This window comes from Pseudomassariella vexata (assembly GCF_002105095.1).
Source record: "Pseudomassariella vexata strain CBS 129021 chromosome Unknown BCR38scaffold_2, whole genome shotgun sequence".
Taxonomy (NCBI): Eukaryota; Fungi; Ascomycota; class Sordariomycetes; order Amphisphaeriales; family Pseudomassariaceae; genus Pseudomassariella; species Pseudomassariella vexata.
The window spans coordinates 2,029,764-2,047,263 of record NW_024467957.1 but is presented as its reverse complement, the minus strand read 5'-3'; the positions used below and the strand labels follow the sequence as shown (position 1 = coordinate 2,047,263).

Here is a 17,500-nt window from a genome sequence, read left to right as displayed (position 1 = left end):
ATATTGTTAAACAACCATTTTCATTCCATCGTTGCATTTGCAACTGGGACTCTTAAACAAGCCGCCCTGTGCGCTCATCTGCATCCGTCTCTCCTTTTTAAGGGTATCGTGAAAGTCACCCCTACACAGCGTCCTCGACCAACCCTGCGGACTTCCTAATATACCTTAAAACCCCTAGCTATTAATCATACCATCCAGAAATGACGAATTCACCCACCCAACGCCAGTCCAATCCCTCAACTCGACACCATGCTGTCTTTCCGTTATACTGCCTTTCCTTCATAATGATAACCTGCCAAACGCCACAGTCCAAACCGTCCACTATCCTGGAGATGACGATATCAGGCCGTGTCAAGCGAGTAAAGTGAAGTATCTAACGTGAAGGGCTTGTTAAAATCGATATTCACATCGTCCCATGACGTGAAGTCGGTAAGCACCGAGTCTCCCATGTTTGTTAAGCCGCCTGTCTCAAGCATGTCCATATCCACATCGTTAGCCCCAAAATTGATGTACCGATCCCCTTCAAAAGGCCGCCAAGTATCGAAGCCCATGTCCAGCGAAACATTGAGGGCCACGCCCTCGGAAACATCGCTATTGGGTTCCGATGAGGCACCGTCTTTGCTAGACTCTGGCGTGTCGTTGGGCGTGATGGAGCGGTACACGTTCATATCCGAGATGGCTCCACCACCTCCCGTTTCCATGGCTCCGAGGTTCTGGAACAGATCCTGTGGGTCAATCGTTTCCTTTTCCAGGTTCGCGCTCTCCGCCTTTACGGTGACCGGTGTTGCCGCATTTAAGCCGCTGGAGGAACCCGCAGGCTTGCTGGCCCTAGGTTTAGAGCTGAGGGTGTTGCCATATTTGTTCACCGAGTCATCCCGAGACATGGGTGTCGCTGCCGCCGGGACTTGGCCTTGGCGGGACAGACTGCCTACCATGGCAGGTGCTGCGCTAGACTTCCCATCTACACCTCCCAGCGCAAGCTCAAGGCTTTCCATGACATACTTGTAAGGATCCTTGTACGGCTCGACGTGCTCCTCTTCGTAATGGGTCCGCCTCGCTTCCTCGGTAGCGAAGCCCCAGTTGTTGGCCTGGCAGTCTGGCTCGGGACACTGAAGCCGAGGCTTGGACGGAGTTTTCGGTTCAGCCGTCCCCGGCCGCTTTTGCATTTCGGGCGAGGGTTGCTTGCTGACTTGGGGCGAGGCGCTCGAACCCTGCATCGAAGGCGTTTGCCCGCCTTGGGGTCCAGTCCTGGCCTTCTTCCGCGCGTGGACGGGAAGCTGAAGGTTGTCCTGGGTAACTGTGGGCTTCCCAATGTACGCGGGCTGGCCGTGGGGGGAAGAAGCGCCAAATTGAAAAGGCGGTGCCGAGGTGGTTGGAGCAGCCGGCGGCTGTCCGTGTCCACTCTTGTTGCTCATGGTCCTGTGCATCTTGTTAAGAACCGCCGTATTCTTCTCGAGGTTTGCTGCGCTCAGCGGCGCAGGCTGTGATGCCGGTGTCCCTGCCTGCGCCGACGGACCTTGCTGTACACCCGCATCGGGCCCACTCTGCTGGTTTTGCTTCATCTTCATGGCCACAGCCACGTCCTTCACTATACTATCCGTCATTGCCTTAATTTGATCTAGGTCTGCGGGCCCGATCGATAACGTCTCCTTAGGAAGGGTCGCTTTGTCGCCATCTTTGAATTGCTTCATGAGGCGGAAGCGCAGCTTGAAGAACATCCGAGCCCGTGCGTCATCGTGGGTCATGGTGTACCATCGACCCAGCCCCTTGGCGATTTTGCTCATCTCAGCAGAGCTGTTTTTAATCTTCTGAGCCATGTCGGCGTAGTCCGCCGCACTCATGGGGATGTCTTGTAGCACCTCTGCTAGCGACGAGCGTTGCTCTTCCTGTCCGATCGCTCTTAGTCGGTTTATGTCCTCCGAGTTCTGCTGTTGTGGCTGCTGTTGCTGCTGCTGTTGTTGCTGTGTTTGTATCATTTGGCGATTCTTTAGGAACTGCTCATACTTTGCCCGTTGGTCCGCGGACAAATTTTGAATCTGCGTCGGCGTGAGCTGCGACTGCCGTGACGCAGGGCGCTGCACCGGCGTGCTGGACGGATTTGGAACCTCAACCACGTCGTCCGAGCTTGGCCGCTTGATGCCGCCCTTTGGCCCCATGGCCGGAGATGCACCCTGGGTTGGGCGGTTGGGCGGTTGCGGCTTGTTGTTCCTGGCCGGGGCGACAGATCCCGGCTGGTCAGCGCCAGCGTTGGGCGGCCTTTGGGCACTACCGGGACCAGCTGCGGGCTGGTGTATTGGTGTTGATGTTGGCTGTGGCGGTTGGGAGCTTTGAGAAGGGTGTCCGGCCATCTGAGCGGACCATTTCTTCTGGATTTGCTGCTGTTTCATTTGAACTATATAGTTCCTGATTTGGTCGTCGGGCATGTTCCTCATCTTCTCGTGGCGGGTTCTGGCCGATTGTATCTCCTGCGCCGACACGTTCACGTTTTGCAGGGCGTTGTTAAAAGCAGCTACATTTGCAGACTGCTGCTGCAATTGAGTACCGGGACCTGGTGGGACCTGCGGCTGCACTCCTGTTTGTTGGGCCATTTGGTTCTGACCTGCCTGGGCTTTTGCCCTGATTACACTTGTAAACTGGGCGGTCTGGATCTGGCTGAGCTGATGCTGGAGCTGCTGGGAATAGCTATTTTGTGCCATCCATTGCTTGAGTTGGCTCCACTTCTTGACTTCTGGCGGCACACTACCTTGGAGCTTCTGGAGGACGCTGGGCGGTACCTCCATACTGTCAGCCATGGCCGCGGTAGTTGCCGAGTCGCCTGGCATCGGTGGGCGGCCTTGGTTACCGCGAATGCGAGCGAGATGCTGTTGCACAATCAGGGGGTTCTGCGGGTTCATGTTCATATTGCCCTGCTGTTGCTGTCCGGCATTGTTCCCCGGAGGAAACTGGCTCATCGGATTGGGTGGGGTGAACTGGCCCGGTTGAGGCTGTGGACGTCCGGCCATCTGAGCTCTCTGCATGATGAACTTGTGTAGTTCCTCGGGATTGTTCTGAAACTTTGCCAGCACGTGGGGAGGTACGTTCTGCAGGCCTTGCAGGAATTGAGGCGGCATGTTCTGCAGATTTTGGCGGACCTGAGGAGGCATCTGACCCAACATGTTTTGTATGACTTGCTGGTTAGGGTTTATGTTGCCTCCTCCCATCTGGAGCCGCTGATTCTGATTGAATTGAGGGTTCATATTCTGGCCGAACGGCGCATTGCCTTGGGTCATTTGACCTTGTCGTTCGACCTGATTCATCGCGACAGGAGGGCGAGGCACAGGAGCGTTGAGCGTGTTCATGGCAGGGCTCTGTGATACAGCGCCGGGACCACTGAGACCGCCCGGCTGTCCCTGCATCTTTTGCTGGGCTTGCGCTCGGATCTGCACTTGCGACTTTTGAGCTGCTTGGTCCATGGCCTGTTGCTGCATCATGTGCAACTGCTGCTGCTGCTGCTGCTGTATATGAGGAGGTCGCCCTACTTGGTTCGGTCCCGGTTGGTTGTTACCAGCGTTCGCACCGTGTACACTCCCGACGGGTTGAGGAGTAGCATTCCGGCCTGGTCCGCCACTCGCCGGCACAACCATTTGCCCCGCTTCCTGGGCCATCAAGCCGGCCTTCTGTTGATTCATGATGTCAACGTTGGAAAAGCCAGCCAAGTCGGTCCCGGGAGGAACCGGTTGCTGTCCTGACGGGTTCATCGGTCGTTGTTGCGGTTGCATCTGCATCGCGCCCTGGTTGCCGGCAGCATTCATCGACTTCACATGGTTGCGCAGAAGCTGTTGCGATATCCAAAACAACAGGGGGTCTTGGTTATTATTTTGCAGCTGTTGTATGTGCTGCGGCGGAATCTGAGCCTGCATAGCAATGCGCATTTGATTCTTCTGGGCCTCGGTACTCTGCGTAAGCCTCGCCATTGCAATCTGTTGGATCTTAGCCCGGTCTTGCGGCGAGAGGTTGTTGATCTGAGGACCCTGCGGACGCATCTGCATGGCCTGCTGGTTTGGATGCATAGCGTGCGCGGAAGCATTGGGCATGCCCATGCCTGATTGCTGGGGCTGCTGGGGTAGGGGCGTTGCCTGCATCTGTTGCTGCAGTTGATGAAACCCCTGCGGAGGAGCCTGGCCCATTCCTCGAGACATTTGTGCCTGTAGTGCATTTTGGCTCATCATCATCTGGTGCTGCGCCTGTGCCTGCGCTTGGGCCACCTGATGCTGGGCATTCAGGGTGTTCTGAATGTTCTGTTCGTTCGCCTGGCGTTTTCTGAACAGTTCCTGTATCCTTGCCCCAATCTTCTGATCGTAACTAGGCTAGACGGGGTCAATGTTGTGCGCTTCAAGACAACTCAGGTCAACTCACCTTGTCAGGACAATTCGCGTAGGCTTCCCTCTCAAAGCTGATGCCGTGAGAGATGAGTTGCTGAGACTCCAACTGTGGCATAGCCAAAAATGAATTCGTGATCCTGGTGTAGTATTAGCTTACAGGAGCCAGCCATTGTCTGTGAGAAATAGGTCCAGCTCACAAGTTCATCGCATTCCCCAGTCGCGTCTGAGGGTTGACCTGAGACTGCCATCCGCCGTTGAACTGCATAGGATTCGAGACCATAGTATTAAAGATGACCTGTGACAGCTGTTGTTGCGGTGGACGAGGCCGCATCTGGGCTCCGCCACCCATCTGTGCCATGCTGGCGGCCATGGCTGCGATGAGGTTGGGACGAGCAAGTCCTAATCACAACTCGCCGAAACAATAAATGCCCCAAGTTTGGTAAAGCCAAGGTAATGCGCTGCCTAACACATCCCAGTTATGTCCATCAATGCACCAGGCTCATTTCCCTGCAGAACTTATTGTACCTCTGATTTCGGGATAATAAACACGTTCTGCGCTTCGCGGATCGAAGTGTTAGGTGTTGTAGGAGGATTTGTTGAAGACTTGACAGCAAAAGCGAGGCAGCCAGTCAGTCACCAGACAACCAGTGGTCTAAATCTGCGGTCAAAGCAATGACAACTCGTGCGGCGGGCACTATAGAACCACTCAGAGAAAACAGTTTCTAGAGGGAGCACAAGCAACAAAGTCGGCGAGCAATTGTGGGGCGGCAAAGTGCATCAAGTCTCGTATCGTCGTGTCGTGTTGATCGAGGTTGCCGATGCTGGAGCACTGTTTCGATGTTGCTTGATGTTAGGTTCTAGCAGCAAATCAACTCCCGGTGAAAGTTGCGGCTGGCACGACTATAGAAGGCAACGATGTGTAGACGATGGCGAATGAAGGTGGCTGAAACGAGAAGCGCTGAACAATCTTGAGGAAGAGTGTTAGCGCAATGCCGGGTGCAGCAGACAGATATCGCCGCGATGGAGCAACAGCCGCCGAGGCAGAAGCAGCGATGATGCAAAATACACGAGAAGGATGGGACCGATGAGTTGACGTACGTTTTGGTCTTCGTGGTAAGAAAAGCTGTCGTCGGAATGGTAGCGACGTCGCCGGCAGTGGTAGTGAGTGATGGTGGTTGAGGATGGGAAAAGATGCAGGAAGTGAATAGAACGGCAGGTAGAGCAGGTACGAAGTAGAATGGAAGGGTGCGAGGGTGTGCCCGGCCCCGGCAATGATCACAATAGCGCTGGCGACTGGGTGAATCGAATATTGGCAAAAGTGGGCACCATGGGGATCTTCCACTGCCAGCGTCTGGAGTCTGGCTGGATCAAAACCGACTGTGTGACTGACTGACTGGCTAGAATCCCGTCACCCAGGTGCAAGTCGCATTGAAGTACTTTTTCATCCCAGGAGGGTACTGCAGCCAACAGTGCCCAGTGCCACAAAGAGACCTACTTTGCTGTACTTGTTGGCCTTGTTCTTGGTGTCATCTACTTTCTACACGGTCTATTGCAGACAGACATCAGGTCAATTGCATGGATGCACAAGCCTCGTTGCCCACGAGCTACTTTACCTTTACTTTTGCCTGGTAGCTTTGGTAGGCTGGAAGTTTGTTGGTAGACAGGCTCAGGGCTGCTGCCGAACGACAAGACACACTACTTGCACGGCCTGATGACTTCAAGAAGCTGATGACAGTTGCCCCAGGCGTGCAGCTGGGAATGTTCGTTCGCCTTGTTGCAAAGATTGGCCATTTTGATTTTTCGAATTTCTTCAGGCCGGGATAGAATTGTACAATCCAAGGTCAGGGCCAGGCCCAGAACGGAGGATATTGCGACACCTCATGCTCAATCTCAGTCAGCAGCCGAGTCTCTGAGAGAGAGAGAGAGAGAGATCAGACGCGAACTTCTGACCGCTAGGACGATAAAACGGTAACACGCGACCGTCCCGGAACTCAGAAGCCAAAGCCATGCACAGGCACAGCTCTGAAGGGAGAGGAGAAAACCCAAATGGGGGAGAGCAGAGACAAACAATTGTTTGCTCTTGAGCAGAAACCAACATACTTGCACCCACCAGATGACGGTACCCAGCTTAGAGGAAACACAATTGCTAGTACTCCAAATTCTCGAGTCATTCTTTTTTCCGAAAAGTAATGTTAATTCCTCCAACACTGTTAGAACTCTGAATTGTAATCCGTGGCCCAACTGCGTGTAGCACAGGCCGCTAGACACCGACTAGCTTGACGGAAGACCCAACCTTTGGTTTGCTACATGTCGATTACTATCTAGTATCCTCAACTTGATGTCTTGAATGAAATAGTCTCTTTTGTCTGCATTTGGCACCTATAATGGTTGAAACATCATTTCCAAGATGTTCATGGTCCTTGAACACAAATCGCAGATGCTTCATACTGTGTTTGGATCCTCACGAAGATGGCGGGTACATCCATTTTACATGCATGTGGTATAAGAGACTCTTTTCTTGTCCCGCGACCCATATTCATCTCCTGCCTCGTTGTGCCTGTTTGAACAGCTGCTCAACAGCACATTCCGGGCCACATTCCTGGACACCATCCTGCCAACCCGAAATCCTGGGGTCTGCCTTGGTCCGTAGCCCATCTTGCAGTTTGCAGAATCAACTGACGTTGTTGAGGTCGCACCTCCAAGCAACTGTGCGCCTCATTGGTGTATGGTACTTGGACATGGATCAACGGTACATGAAGGTTCCTGGGTGAGTACCCACTTGGGCGCGGCACCTTCAGGGATTCCATGGCAGAAGCCAAGCTTAGCGCAATGTCAAGGGCGCGCTCATGCCCCCCCTCCCCTGTCTGGATGGATACTTTGGTAAATCAATCGACTTCAAGAGCCTTCAAGCGGAAAACTCGTGTGAATTCCGTCGAAGTCGTTCGTAAAGTCGGCATAGGAGAAACCTGTTGGCTGGGTCTATGTGATGATTGTCCACCATATTCAGCGGAGAGAACCGATCGTGCCAAACTTGGACACGGTCAAGCGAGGTAATCGATCTCTGACAGGGCATAGCACTCGATTCAACGAGGTCGTTTGGCATCTTGGCAGGACTCATCCGGCAGAGAAACGTGATACCCAATCCTGGGATATGAAGCTGCTGCTAGAACCTTGATCTGTCGCGTCAACGATCCCGCACACTCGTACAGGCTTACTGGCAAGTAGACAACTGTACCGAATCAGTGGGCAACCCCATGGCATGCAGGTGGCACATCTATGTCGAGTTGTTGGATGTGCCCAAGTCGCCAGTGTCCGAATAACATGATTATCTCATCTGTACATGATGACAATAATTTCATCGCACGAACAGATCGACTTCCTGTGGCAAAAGTCAAACACCGCCACTACCAGTGTCTTCTCACCGTTCTCATGACTCCGAAGATACCTGCGGTACAAGTTCGTGCGAATGAGCCAAGTCCTAGCCAGCCTCATTGCCATGAGTGTCAGATCCCTGTCAATACTACCCCACCAACTCACTATTCATTATCCCTACCAAGCATGTTGGCAGCTTTTCACTTGACGTCGTACTCCAGACACAGTCTTTCGAATTGACTGCCGCGCTGCCACCAACTTGTAAAATGCATTGTTGATAGGGTTCTATGTGGTATGATAATTGACTCGTCAGGCAATCCAAATATGGTATTCTGCCCCTCGTTGGAGATGCCCAAGATTGAGCGGGCACGAAGCAACCGACTTGAGTTTGTAGGGCCGACTAACTAGGGCAGCTAGATAAGTACCCAGGCCAGCCAGCCCACTTTGGCTGCGATCAAATTGTAGTACACCACCTCGACATTCGATGTTCGGTCTAGTAACTTCTTGTTTCTCGAGACCGCTCATCGCGCATGCTCGTCGAGCCTACGTGAGTACAGCCAAAAAAGATTCACCAGATCCTGAACTTGCTTTGCGGTGCTCAAGTGGACATGGTATACTGTGCAATCCCTCGTCCACAGGGTGCCTCACACTTTCATAATCCACAAAAGGTCTAGTCTCCTGCGTTCGCCAACCGCTTTAAGTTCCACAACGCCACCTTCTCTTTGGCCCAACTGACTACTGAATTAAACGAAACGCAGACGAAAAGGCCTCTGGTCGCCAATCAAGTATCAATTGCCGTAAGAAGTCACAGCTTGTGGAAATGCATTCATAATCGTTTCCGGCCGCGCAACTATACTACGCGTCCAAAATATCACACATATGCTTTCGTGAGGCCATCCAATCTGGGACCGGTTAAGAGCATACAGATTGAGCTAAGGTCGTAGTGTATATTCCCGATTCTGAATTCATGTCAGCATCCAGTAGAACAAAGCTCTGCTCGATGAAATCCCCTCTTGTTTCAGGCAGCGTCAGAGCGAACCAAGAATATCCCCGCTTGCACCACTTTGACGCCGAGATTCCGTACCGAATTCGTCCAATTCACATCATTCAGGATACATGGATGAATATATTCGGTGAGCCTTGTCTTCACACTTCGAGATACTGGGTAATGCAGAATGGCTTACGGTCAACTCTGCGATCCCTTTCATCATTAACGGCGCGACCCACGTGTGGTCGCAGTCAGGCCCGTGTAACACGATGGGAATAGCGCGCGATATGCGCTGGGGAAATACGCGTGGAAATGAAGACAGGCTGCGTTCGCAGGGCCAACATTAATTAGACAGCTTCCACGTCGAGTTTTGCGGCTGTCTCCCGTTCATGGACCTCCATCCAAGAACTATACTTGCCTCGTGTGTTGTTTGCTTAATACGGGGGCCCGTCGGGTACTCCGTCTCAAAGCGGACCTATAAAACGATCAGCAAAGCAGCGCCATTGCCTCGAGTCTGCAAGTCATGGCCGACTGTGCTACGCGTCTAATTTAGCTTGCTTCTTTGTCTTCCCCCAGATTACGTATAGCTTCATGTTGCCGAACAGATTAGACAGCAGAGGCTAGTTTTATCTCAGACCTGTGCCTGAAAACTGGCTCCTCGTTGTGTCTCGCGTATTTACTTAGCTCACGGCAATGCTGCGTTGTCTTATGCATCGAGGCTTCTTGGCCCAAGTTCTTACTCAAATTAAGTAAGTATGTGGATCAATCTAAAACGTAGGCCATCATGATGAATATTCCGATTCCCATAGAATCACAATTTTGTCGGGAATCTCGTTAGAAGACTACTTCGCGACATCTTTACGACAGCTTCAAACCTTGCAGTGACATTTGACGGCTAGTAATTGCATGAAGTTTGCAACCTTCGTCAATGCGCACCAGCGTACCAAAATTGCTTTCTCTACTTGAACAGCCGGTGGTGGGAGCATATTTACAAAGGCTTCCTCATCGCGAGCGATTTGGAATATTGGGCAGTCCAGCCTGTTGATGAGACCTTTGAGGCTGAATACACTTTGGTAGTCGTCTGTGCGATGGACCTCTGACACAATCAGTATTGTCTGGTCGTCGGATCTCTTCGGCAGGAACGAGCCAGATTCCGGGGACGGCTAGCGGTTTCCATTGTTTGAACATCTTCCTCCGGGGTATTTGATGCAACAGAATAGGCACTAAAATAGCAAAATGTATTCCAAGAACACATTTGAAAAGAATTCCGACTTCATGTCAAGACATCAAATCCAGCGAAAGCAAGTATCTTGGCCCAGCTTCATCTTCACTTCGGAATTTGACGAATCTTGCTCATCGCGTGTCGCAACCCCTTGATCCCAGGGACCCTGATCTAGGTTCTGCAAAGAACAGCGATATGATTGGCCTCGCGACCCGGCAAAATGAGCTGCACAAGGGTATGGTACCGAGGACCCAGGGTATGTACATTTGCGTCGGCAAACCCGATGCGGTCTGCTTCGGGGCTCAAGATAGAGAGGAAAGGAAAACGATGCTTCGTATTTGTATATCTCTAATAGCGATTCGAAGAGACAGAGGGATACCTTGTTTCTTCTCATATTGCAGAGCTGTAATAAGCTCGGGGATGCAGGAGTAGTAGTGAGCCCGTTTGACTCCGTCTGTATCGCTTGCGACATCCGAGAAGTATCCACTCATCTAAATTGTTGTACGCGCAGGGCTGATGTCTTAAAGATTGAACAGGCGATGTAGGTACGAGAGCAGGAATGCACCCCTTACAGTGATCCAAAACACGAACTGCTGAACAGCATCCGTTCGCGCTCGCTAACGAGGTCAAGATTCACAGCGTAGAAGTCGAGTGGACGGCTTTCATATCTAACAAAGTTTCGTTCGTCAGTACCAAGTATCCAAGTAGCGCACCGGGCTGTCAGCAGACACATGATCGTCCGTTGCGACGTCCACGTTTATACCTTTCCATCCTTATTTGTCACCGAGTATGGTCTACTGCCAGACCTGCCCAAGTACCATTCTGGCAATGAGAATACCCAGCCTCTTGTCACCCTGTCAGCTCACTGCCCTACATGCACAAAAGTTGCAGTGCCTTGCGCGAGGCACCCGCATCCTGCCGTCAGTCATTGTGGCCAACTTGGTTGGCGCGCACCACCTCGCTCTTTTGCAGACCTTGGTACGAGGTATGTCTCGTCTTTCTTCACAAGCGTTCTCGTGCGTTCGCGAGGGTTGTTGGCTGACACAAGGTGGGAAGTCCATGATCGCAATCGGCCGCCGCAGTTTTCTTGATTTGGGGGTCAGGAACAGTTGGCTCTGGATTATATCACTTGAGTGGTCATACTTTTTGTCTCAGGCGAGTAACTGTGTGAGTGAGTGAGCGCGTGACCTCGAGCGTCTATGAGTTTTGAGTGGATGAAATGAAATTACAGGACAGCCATAAGGAAGAGCAAAGTGGACTAGCTATCAAGAACTCATCGTGATCAACATGAATTTTCGATTATCGCCGATCCAGGCTCGTGAGACTTTACTGCTGCGGCACCTGGCTTTCACCCGTAGCTCTCGGGCGTCGAGCTGGAGACGAGCAGTGCGATTGCCTGGATTAGCTCCGCCCGGACGGAAACCGTTCCTCAAGGGTTTGGACCCCGCGGCCGCCTATCACTTACAGGGTCCATGCCGCCCCGCCCCAAGCTACGATAAAACTAATAAGCAGATAGTGTCTGTCATTATCGAGTAGAGGAGTGGTAGATTAGACAAGTTCCGACACTCAACGACTCATTGGAAACAGTGTCATCTGCTTTTTGGCCTCAAGCACTTCATAAATGAGATACATCAGCCGCCACTTACTCGGCTTCACTTCTAAAATCATTCACACTAGGAACGTCGACTTCTCCCAGTCATTTCATCTCAGCGCTGCGAATTCGAAGATGGCGCCCCCCAAGTCAACCGTCGATTTCCTCGACTTTGTCAATGCCTCGCCCACTCGTAAGCCCATCTCGTCACTTATGCAAACCCTGTATACCTCGAATCATTGTTGACATTGTTTTCAATTCTTCAGCGTTCCATGCCGTTCAGTCCTCAATTCAACGTCTCGAAAAGGCGGGTTTCTCGAAGATCAAGGAGCGTGACAGTTGGTCCTCGACTTTGGCTCCTGGTGGAAAGTACTACATGACACGAAACGGATCGACCATTGTAGCCTTTGCCATCGGGTCGAAATGGAGACCCGGAAACCCGATTGCCATGGTTGGCGCTCACACCGATAGCCCCTGTCTACGACTCAAGCCCGTGAGCAAGAAGACTGCCGCGGGGTTCATGCAGGTCGGCGTCGAGACGTACGGTGGCGGCATTTGGACGAGTTGGTTCGATCGAGATCTGAGCATAGCAGGGCGCGTGTCGGTCAGGGACAGTGAGGGCAACTTTGTCTGGAAGCTTGTCAAAATTGACCGCCCCATAATCCGCATTCCCACGCTCGCCATTCACCTCCATCGCCAGTCCAACTTCGATCCTAACAAGGAGACAGAATTACTCCCCATCACCGGCTTGGTTGCTGCCGAGCTCAATCGGACTGGAAACAAGGCCTCAGAGGGTTCTGGCTCTGCTGCGGCAACTAAAGACGAGGCTTTTCAGCCACTCAAACAAATGACTGAGCGTCATCACCCATATATCCTGGAACTAGTCGCTGAAGAAGCTGGTGTTGATTTTCAAGACATTGTTGACTTCGAGCTTGTGCTTTACGACGTTCAGAAGGCATGTCTAGGAGGACTGAACGAGGAGTTTATCTTTTCGGCTCGGCTCGATAATCTTAACATGACCTATTGCAGTGTTATGGGCCTCATCGAATCTGTTTCGTCCACCAGTCTCGAAGATGAGTCTTGCATCCGTCTAATCACTTGCTTCGACCATGAAGAGATTGGTTCGACCTCCGCCCAGGGTGCCGATTCAGATCTACTACCAGCCGTGGTGCGTCGCTTGTCTGTCGTCGCTGGGGACCGTCATGGTGACTCTGGTAGTTCCAAGTCCTGGGAGCACGTCAGCTCGGATCCAGACATTGATCTTCGTACCGCCTACGAGCAGACTGCCTCGTCTTCCTTCCTCGTCTCGGCAGACATGGCCCATTCGGTCAATCCTAACTACATATCCAAATACGAATCGGACCATACGCCCGAGATGAATAAGGTAGGTTATAGCTTTTGATACTTACCTCGGTACTTCGAAGCTTTTGAAGTTAGTAAGCCGCATTAACTTTCTTCTTAGGGTACGGTCATCAAGGTCAACGCCAGTCAGCGCTACGCCACTAACTCTCCTGGCATTGTCCTGATCCAGGAGATGGCCAAGCGGGCGGGCGTGCCTCTTCAGCTCTTCGTTGTCCGAAACGATTCAACGTGCGGAAGCACCATAGGCCCCATGCTCTCGGCTAAGATGGGAGTCCGCACACTTGATCTTGGCAATCCTCAACTTTCTATGCATTCGATCCGAGAAACTGGAGGAACCTACGACGTTGAGCATGCCATCAAGCTCTTCAACGCGTACTTGTCCCATTACTCCGAGCTTGAACCCAGGATCTTGGTAGACTGAGCGAGTACCATCTGACGAGATGAATGACGCACCAGAGTGCACTGAATACCAGTTTATAGTAGAGTAGGAAGTAAAGAAAATTAGTACAAGGTAATCATTTCACCGGGTTAGTAATAGAGTATTGTGCCATTACATATCATAGCACCCTCGGTGGGCCGGTTGTCTTGTTATTGGCTCATATATGTGCATTCTTCATTCACAAACCGAGCATTTGACAGCGAAGAAACAAACATCAACGCACTAACAATCACGCAGACTGTTGCTTACGATGAAGTCAATGACCGCGAACTCAATTATAGTCTTAGCCAAAACATCCGCATTGGTAGAACTTAACAGCATAAGACAGTGTCTATGTAAAGAATGGGGGACAGTAATCGGAAGCGAACATGGGGTCATAATTTTCATTCACAGCAGTTCCAAAACGTATCCGTCTAGATCCGTCAGGTTTCCATTTGGTGGTATAGGGTCCCCAACTCCAAACATATGTAAATGCCATAAGCCATCCGTAGGATATGCTATCTAAACTTGAGGGATTCTGCCCAGCATCGAGTAAACATTTCGCCACATCTCTATTGCCTGAAAGACCTCTGGAGGTCCTGTAAATACTTTGTCAAGCTTTTTCTATCCGTCGAGGTCGTCAAGTGTCGGAGGAAGTCGTTACCATCGATCCCCAGGCCTGGGAACAGCGACGACTGCAGGTTCTGAATGAAAGTCTCGCCCGTCTTTAAGTATATGGCTTGTTCCAACCCCGCAATCTCGTTAAGGACCTGCTTGGTCTGAGCGTCATTGGAGGGCTTGAACTGCGGGTTGCGCAGCACTTCCCAACCGACTGTGTGGAATCTGTCGATGAGAAACTGGTCGAAACCAGGTATGGCTGGCGAGGGTGGACCGCTAGGTGCAGATGGGTTGGCAGAGATATTCGCAACATCGGGGCCGCCCCAGACGCTTGCCATCTTGCCAAGAAGGCCGAAAGCAAGTCTGCTTGCAGGCAAGTTACCGGAACTGGGGTCGACATCTCTAGCCAGGGATATGATTGACGTGACTAGGGATTCAAAGAAGCCTTGGTTAGCCTCGGAAACAAGTACGCCACCCAGATCGTTGCTAAGTATGATCATGAGGAAGCTAAGATACTCGCGGCGAAGCTCGGCAAGCTGTATTTCATCATCCGTACCGCTGATAGGTTCCGAGAGGCCGCCAAAAACTCTTTGCAGCAAAGGAGTTAGGAGGAGATTCAGTACATCGTAAATCTCCGTCTTGAACCCGTACACCACCTGATCGAGAAGGCGCAGAAACATGGCCATCTCATCCTTGGATGAACTTTGAGACAAAAGACCTTCGATCCATTGCGGTAGTTGAGGCAAGACAGAAACCCCCAGAACTCCTAGGAGGCGTGAGAATGCGAACCTGCATGCGGTACGGATTTCCGAAGAACCATTGAGCTGCCCGAGTGCAATCAAGATGGCTTCAGCTGCACGTCCGAACTCGTCTGACAAGACTTTGTCTGGCGGAGGTCGTTTTGCTACTGATGTGGAGCCTGGCGTCCAGTCAGAGAAGCCGTGTGCCAGAGTGCCCAAAGCCATGATGATATGATGAATTTGCAGGATGGCCTGGACATCCCCGGCCTTCGCCCGCTGCAAGTGCTGTTCTAAGTCCGTGAACAGCGGGTCCATGACCGACCGGGCATACAGTGCTTGCTTGTCAGCAGGTGTGGCAGCTGTTGACGAGATGCAACCGATGGCTTCGAAAAGATACAGCTGGCTAGTAAAAAGAGCATCTGCCGAGTTGTCTACTTCATCCGAGGACATGTCGTCATCCGCGTCGTCGCCAGGCACTTCCGCCTTGATGGGTAGGAGGTCGCCAATAGATTGAATGACCGTCTCGGCAACATTGCCGACCTGAGCTCGTAGATGCTTCACAAAGCGGTGAAACAGGTACCATGAGCGCGTGCGAATTCGCGCGTGCTCGTGGTGGACTAAGCGTACGAAGTTCTCGAGGACCTGTCCAATCAACGGCGAGCGACTTTCCTGTTCGAAGAAGGCGCAGTAGCGGACACAAATCTCCATATACTGCAGCAGGATTGCTGGGTGCTGGAAGTTGGCGATGCCTGGATAAGATGTTAGCAAAGGTCCTGTGGGTGTGGCCAAGTGTAACGGACCAGACCCGATCATCCTCGCCATCAGTGCCGTGAGTCGCTCCGATGCGGCAGTCGTTGGGTTTGTTTTGCTGCCCAGACCTTGACTGGGCATGGCAATCTCTCCAAATAAGTGCATCTCATGCAGGGCAAGATCCAAATCCCTCCAATCTAATTGTGAACCTTGCTCGTCAAGCTGTTGAAAGGTATTGGCAACAAGATTGCTGACTACTTCAATATATAGGTTTTGATCCACAGCAGCGACACTCTTTTGCAAGACTTGTAGCCGCTTCCTCAATTCATGGAATTCGGCCTCGTCCGTCTGCTCATCCTCGTGTCCCCACGACGAGGTCTCATCGTACCGCATCTTAGCAATTATGGCATTGAGAATTGGGGGCAACATCTCAGAGAAAGGCCCCGGCAGCTCTGGTATCTTCCGGAGGTATGTCAGGATGTCTGTTAGAGATGGTATGACTGTAGAGCATATCTCGTCGTACTCGTCGGCAAAGAACCGCAGAAGTAGTGGCAGAAAATCTTGCAGAAGCTGGTTGGCTTTACCTCTTGTGGCGTCGTCAGTCGTGCGGTCTTCCAAGACTCTGACGAGGTCGGCTAGGACAGTGTTGACGAGTTTTGCAACTGCCTCACCCAAGTCCGTGTCGTACTGCGGTGTGCCCTTGAATTCGTTTAGAGGAGGGCTTGCGATGAGTTGAGCTATGATCTCGCCAAGGTTGAGGAACGCAATCATCTCGATCTTGTCAGCTGGGCGCATCTTCTTGCCCACAATTTCATTGAAAGCGTCAACTGCAGCGTCTCGGACACTGTCCTCTCCACCAGACGCATTGGTGCGACCGATCAAGGGGTAAATGAGGCTAAGCATGCCATCGTTGATGATGAGTGCTATGTCAACCCAACTGACCCACTTGCCAATCACCTTTAGGGTCATCTCGACAATGGTATCATTGCGACTCGAGTACTGGGACAAAAGATCCTGCCACGATTGAGCGACTTTGCGAACGTCTCTCTCTCGGACCAGATCCTTCAACTCTGTATGACTCTTTACCTCGTTGCCCTGGCGCATAACCATTACATCGGCGATCTCGTCGTGGATGGAACCCAGGACGCGCAGGTAAAGGATAACACCGGTCGCATTATCTCGGCTAGAACTGTTTGGCAGGACAGTCAAAGCCAGGAACTCGTCGAAAAAAGTTTCCCAGCTCTGCTTGTAAAGCGCAACGAACAGATACGTTAGAGTCTGGGCAAGCTTGTTCTGCATGCTCGGCGACTCCACCTGACCGTGTTGGTTGTTACCATAAGTGTCCCGGGCGTAGCCCATCAGAGCGTCCTTTAGAAAAGATAAGCTCTGGCTGTCGAGGAACTGGGTGTGGACACCGCTGTTGATGATCTCGAGGCAGACATGGCGCACAATTTCTGAGGCACGGGGAGTTCTGGTGAAGACTGTAACACAGGCCTGCCAAGCTTGAGCATCGGATCGTACTTGTTCGAGGAAACCGTAGGCTTGCTGCTTGATGTCTGGGTTTTCAGACGGATTCCACGCAATTTCGATGGCTTTTTCGATCTGACGGAGCCTTGGGTTAGCACGATTACTTCAAGTCGGCAGGTATGAGGGGAGTATGGCAGGACGGGGTAAGTCGGTTGACTGCATACCTCAGCATCCATCTTGACGGAAGCCATGTTGATCTCGGCAAGAGCCCCGCGGCGCCTCTTGTTGGCTTTAGGAGTCGAGGAAATATACTAGCGACGATATGCGAAGCTGCTATAATCCTGGCAGCCCTCAATGGGGTGCATGCAGCATGCTTAAGTGATATGAGAAGAGAAGTGGATGGGGTCGTGGCCCGCTATTATCGTTGCCTTTGAGGGTTGTGGTTGTCTTCTTGGGCAATTTGAGTAGGTACCCGGGTGGAATTCGTTATCGATACCTGATGAGCGATGGACCACCAATGCACCCAGCGGTAAAATGTATCCCAGAAGAAACTGCACAGATTAGAGATAGTCACTGTAGAAACTCACGCCTGTTTGTATGCAGGCAAAGTA

General features: G+C 51.9%; 3 protein-coding genes across 3 annotated transcripts; 1 reads left to right on the top strand and 2 right to left on the bottom strand.

The window, feature by feature from the left end:
* Positions 1-250: 250 nt before the first annotated feature.
* BCR38DRAFT_98988 (uncharacterized protein) lies at positions 251-4,974 on the bottom strand. The gene is made up of 3 exons (XM_040865836.1): positions 4,559-4,974; positions 4,396-4,498; positions 251-4,346 (listed from the first exon to the last, which is right to left on the bottom strand). The coding sequence occupies exons 1-3, from the start codon at positions 4,729-4,731 to the stop codon at positions 342-344; spliced, it is 4,281 nt and encodes a 1,426-aa protein (XP_040720017.1). The 5' UTR covers positions 4,732-4,974; the 3' UTR covers positions 251-341.
* A 6,463-nt stretch (positions 4,975-11,437) lies between these two features.
* On the top strand, positions 11,438-13,490 carry BCR38DRAFT_98949 (peptidase M18). The gene is made up of 4 exons (XM_040865835.1): positions 11,438-11,727; positions 11,801-12,702; positions 12,760-12,918; positions 12,997-13,490. The coding sequence occupies exons 1-4, from the start codon at positions 11,565-11,567 to the stop codon at positions 13,315-13,317; spliced, it is 1,545 nt and encodes a 514-aa protein (XP_040720016.1). The 5' UTR covers positions 11,438-11,564; the 3' UTR covers positions 13,318-13,490.
* A 396-nt stretch (positions 13,491-13,886) lies between these two features.
* Positions 13,887-17,140, bottom strand: BCR38DRAFT_481215 (armadillo-type protein; the record flags this gene model as incomplete). The annotated part of the gene is made up of 3 exons (XM_040863356.1): positions 13,887-15,421; positions 15,473-17,024; positions 17,114-17,140. The coding sequence occupies 3 exons, from the start codon at positions 17,138-17,140 to the stop codon at positions 13,887-13,889; spliced, it is 3,114 nt and encodes a 1,037-aa protein (XP_040720015.1).
* Between the last annotated feature and the right edge of the window lie 360 nt (positions 17,141-17,500).

What these genes read in the sequence shown, in the direction of transcription:
- BCR38DRAFT_98988 (XM_040865836.1), bottom strand. Translation starts at nt 4,731, where the DNA reads ATGGCCGCCAGCATGGCACAGATGGGTGGCGGAGCCCAGATGCGGCCT. An exon ending in CTGGGGAATGCGATGAACTT is followed by an intron (nt 4,499 to 4,558) that starts GTGAGCTGGACC and finishes ATACTACACCAG; the next exon opens with GATCACGAATTCATTTTTGG. An exon ending in ACGCGAATTGTCCTGACAAG is followed by an intron (nt 4,347 to 4,395) that starts GTGAGTTGACCT and finishes GACCCCGTCTAG; the next exon opens with CCTAGTTACGATCAGAAGAT.
- BCR38DRAFT_98949 (XM_040865835.1), top strand. Translation starts at nt 11,565, where the DNA reads ATGAGATACATCAGCCGCCACTTACTCGGCTTCACTTCTAAAATCATT. An exon ending in TGTCAATGCCTCGCCCACTC is followed by an intron (nt 11,728 to 11,800) that starts GTAAGCCCATCT and finishes TCAATTCTTCAG; the next exon opens with CGTTCCATGCCGTTCAGTCC. An exon ending in CAGATCTACTACCAGCCGTG is followed by an intron (nt 12,703 to 12,759) that starts GTGCGTCGCTTG and finishes GGTAGTTCCAAG; the next exon opens with TCCTGGGAGCACGTCAGCTC.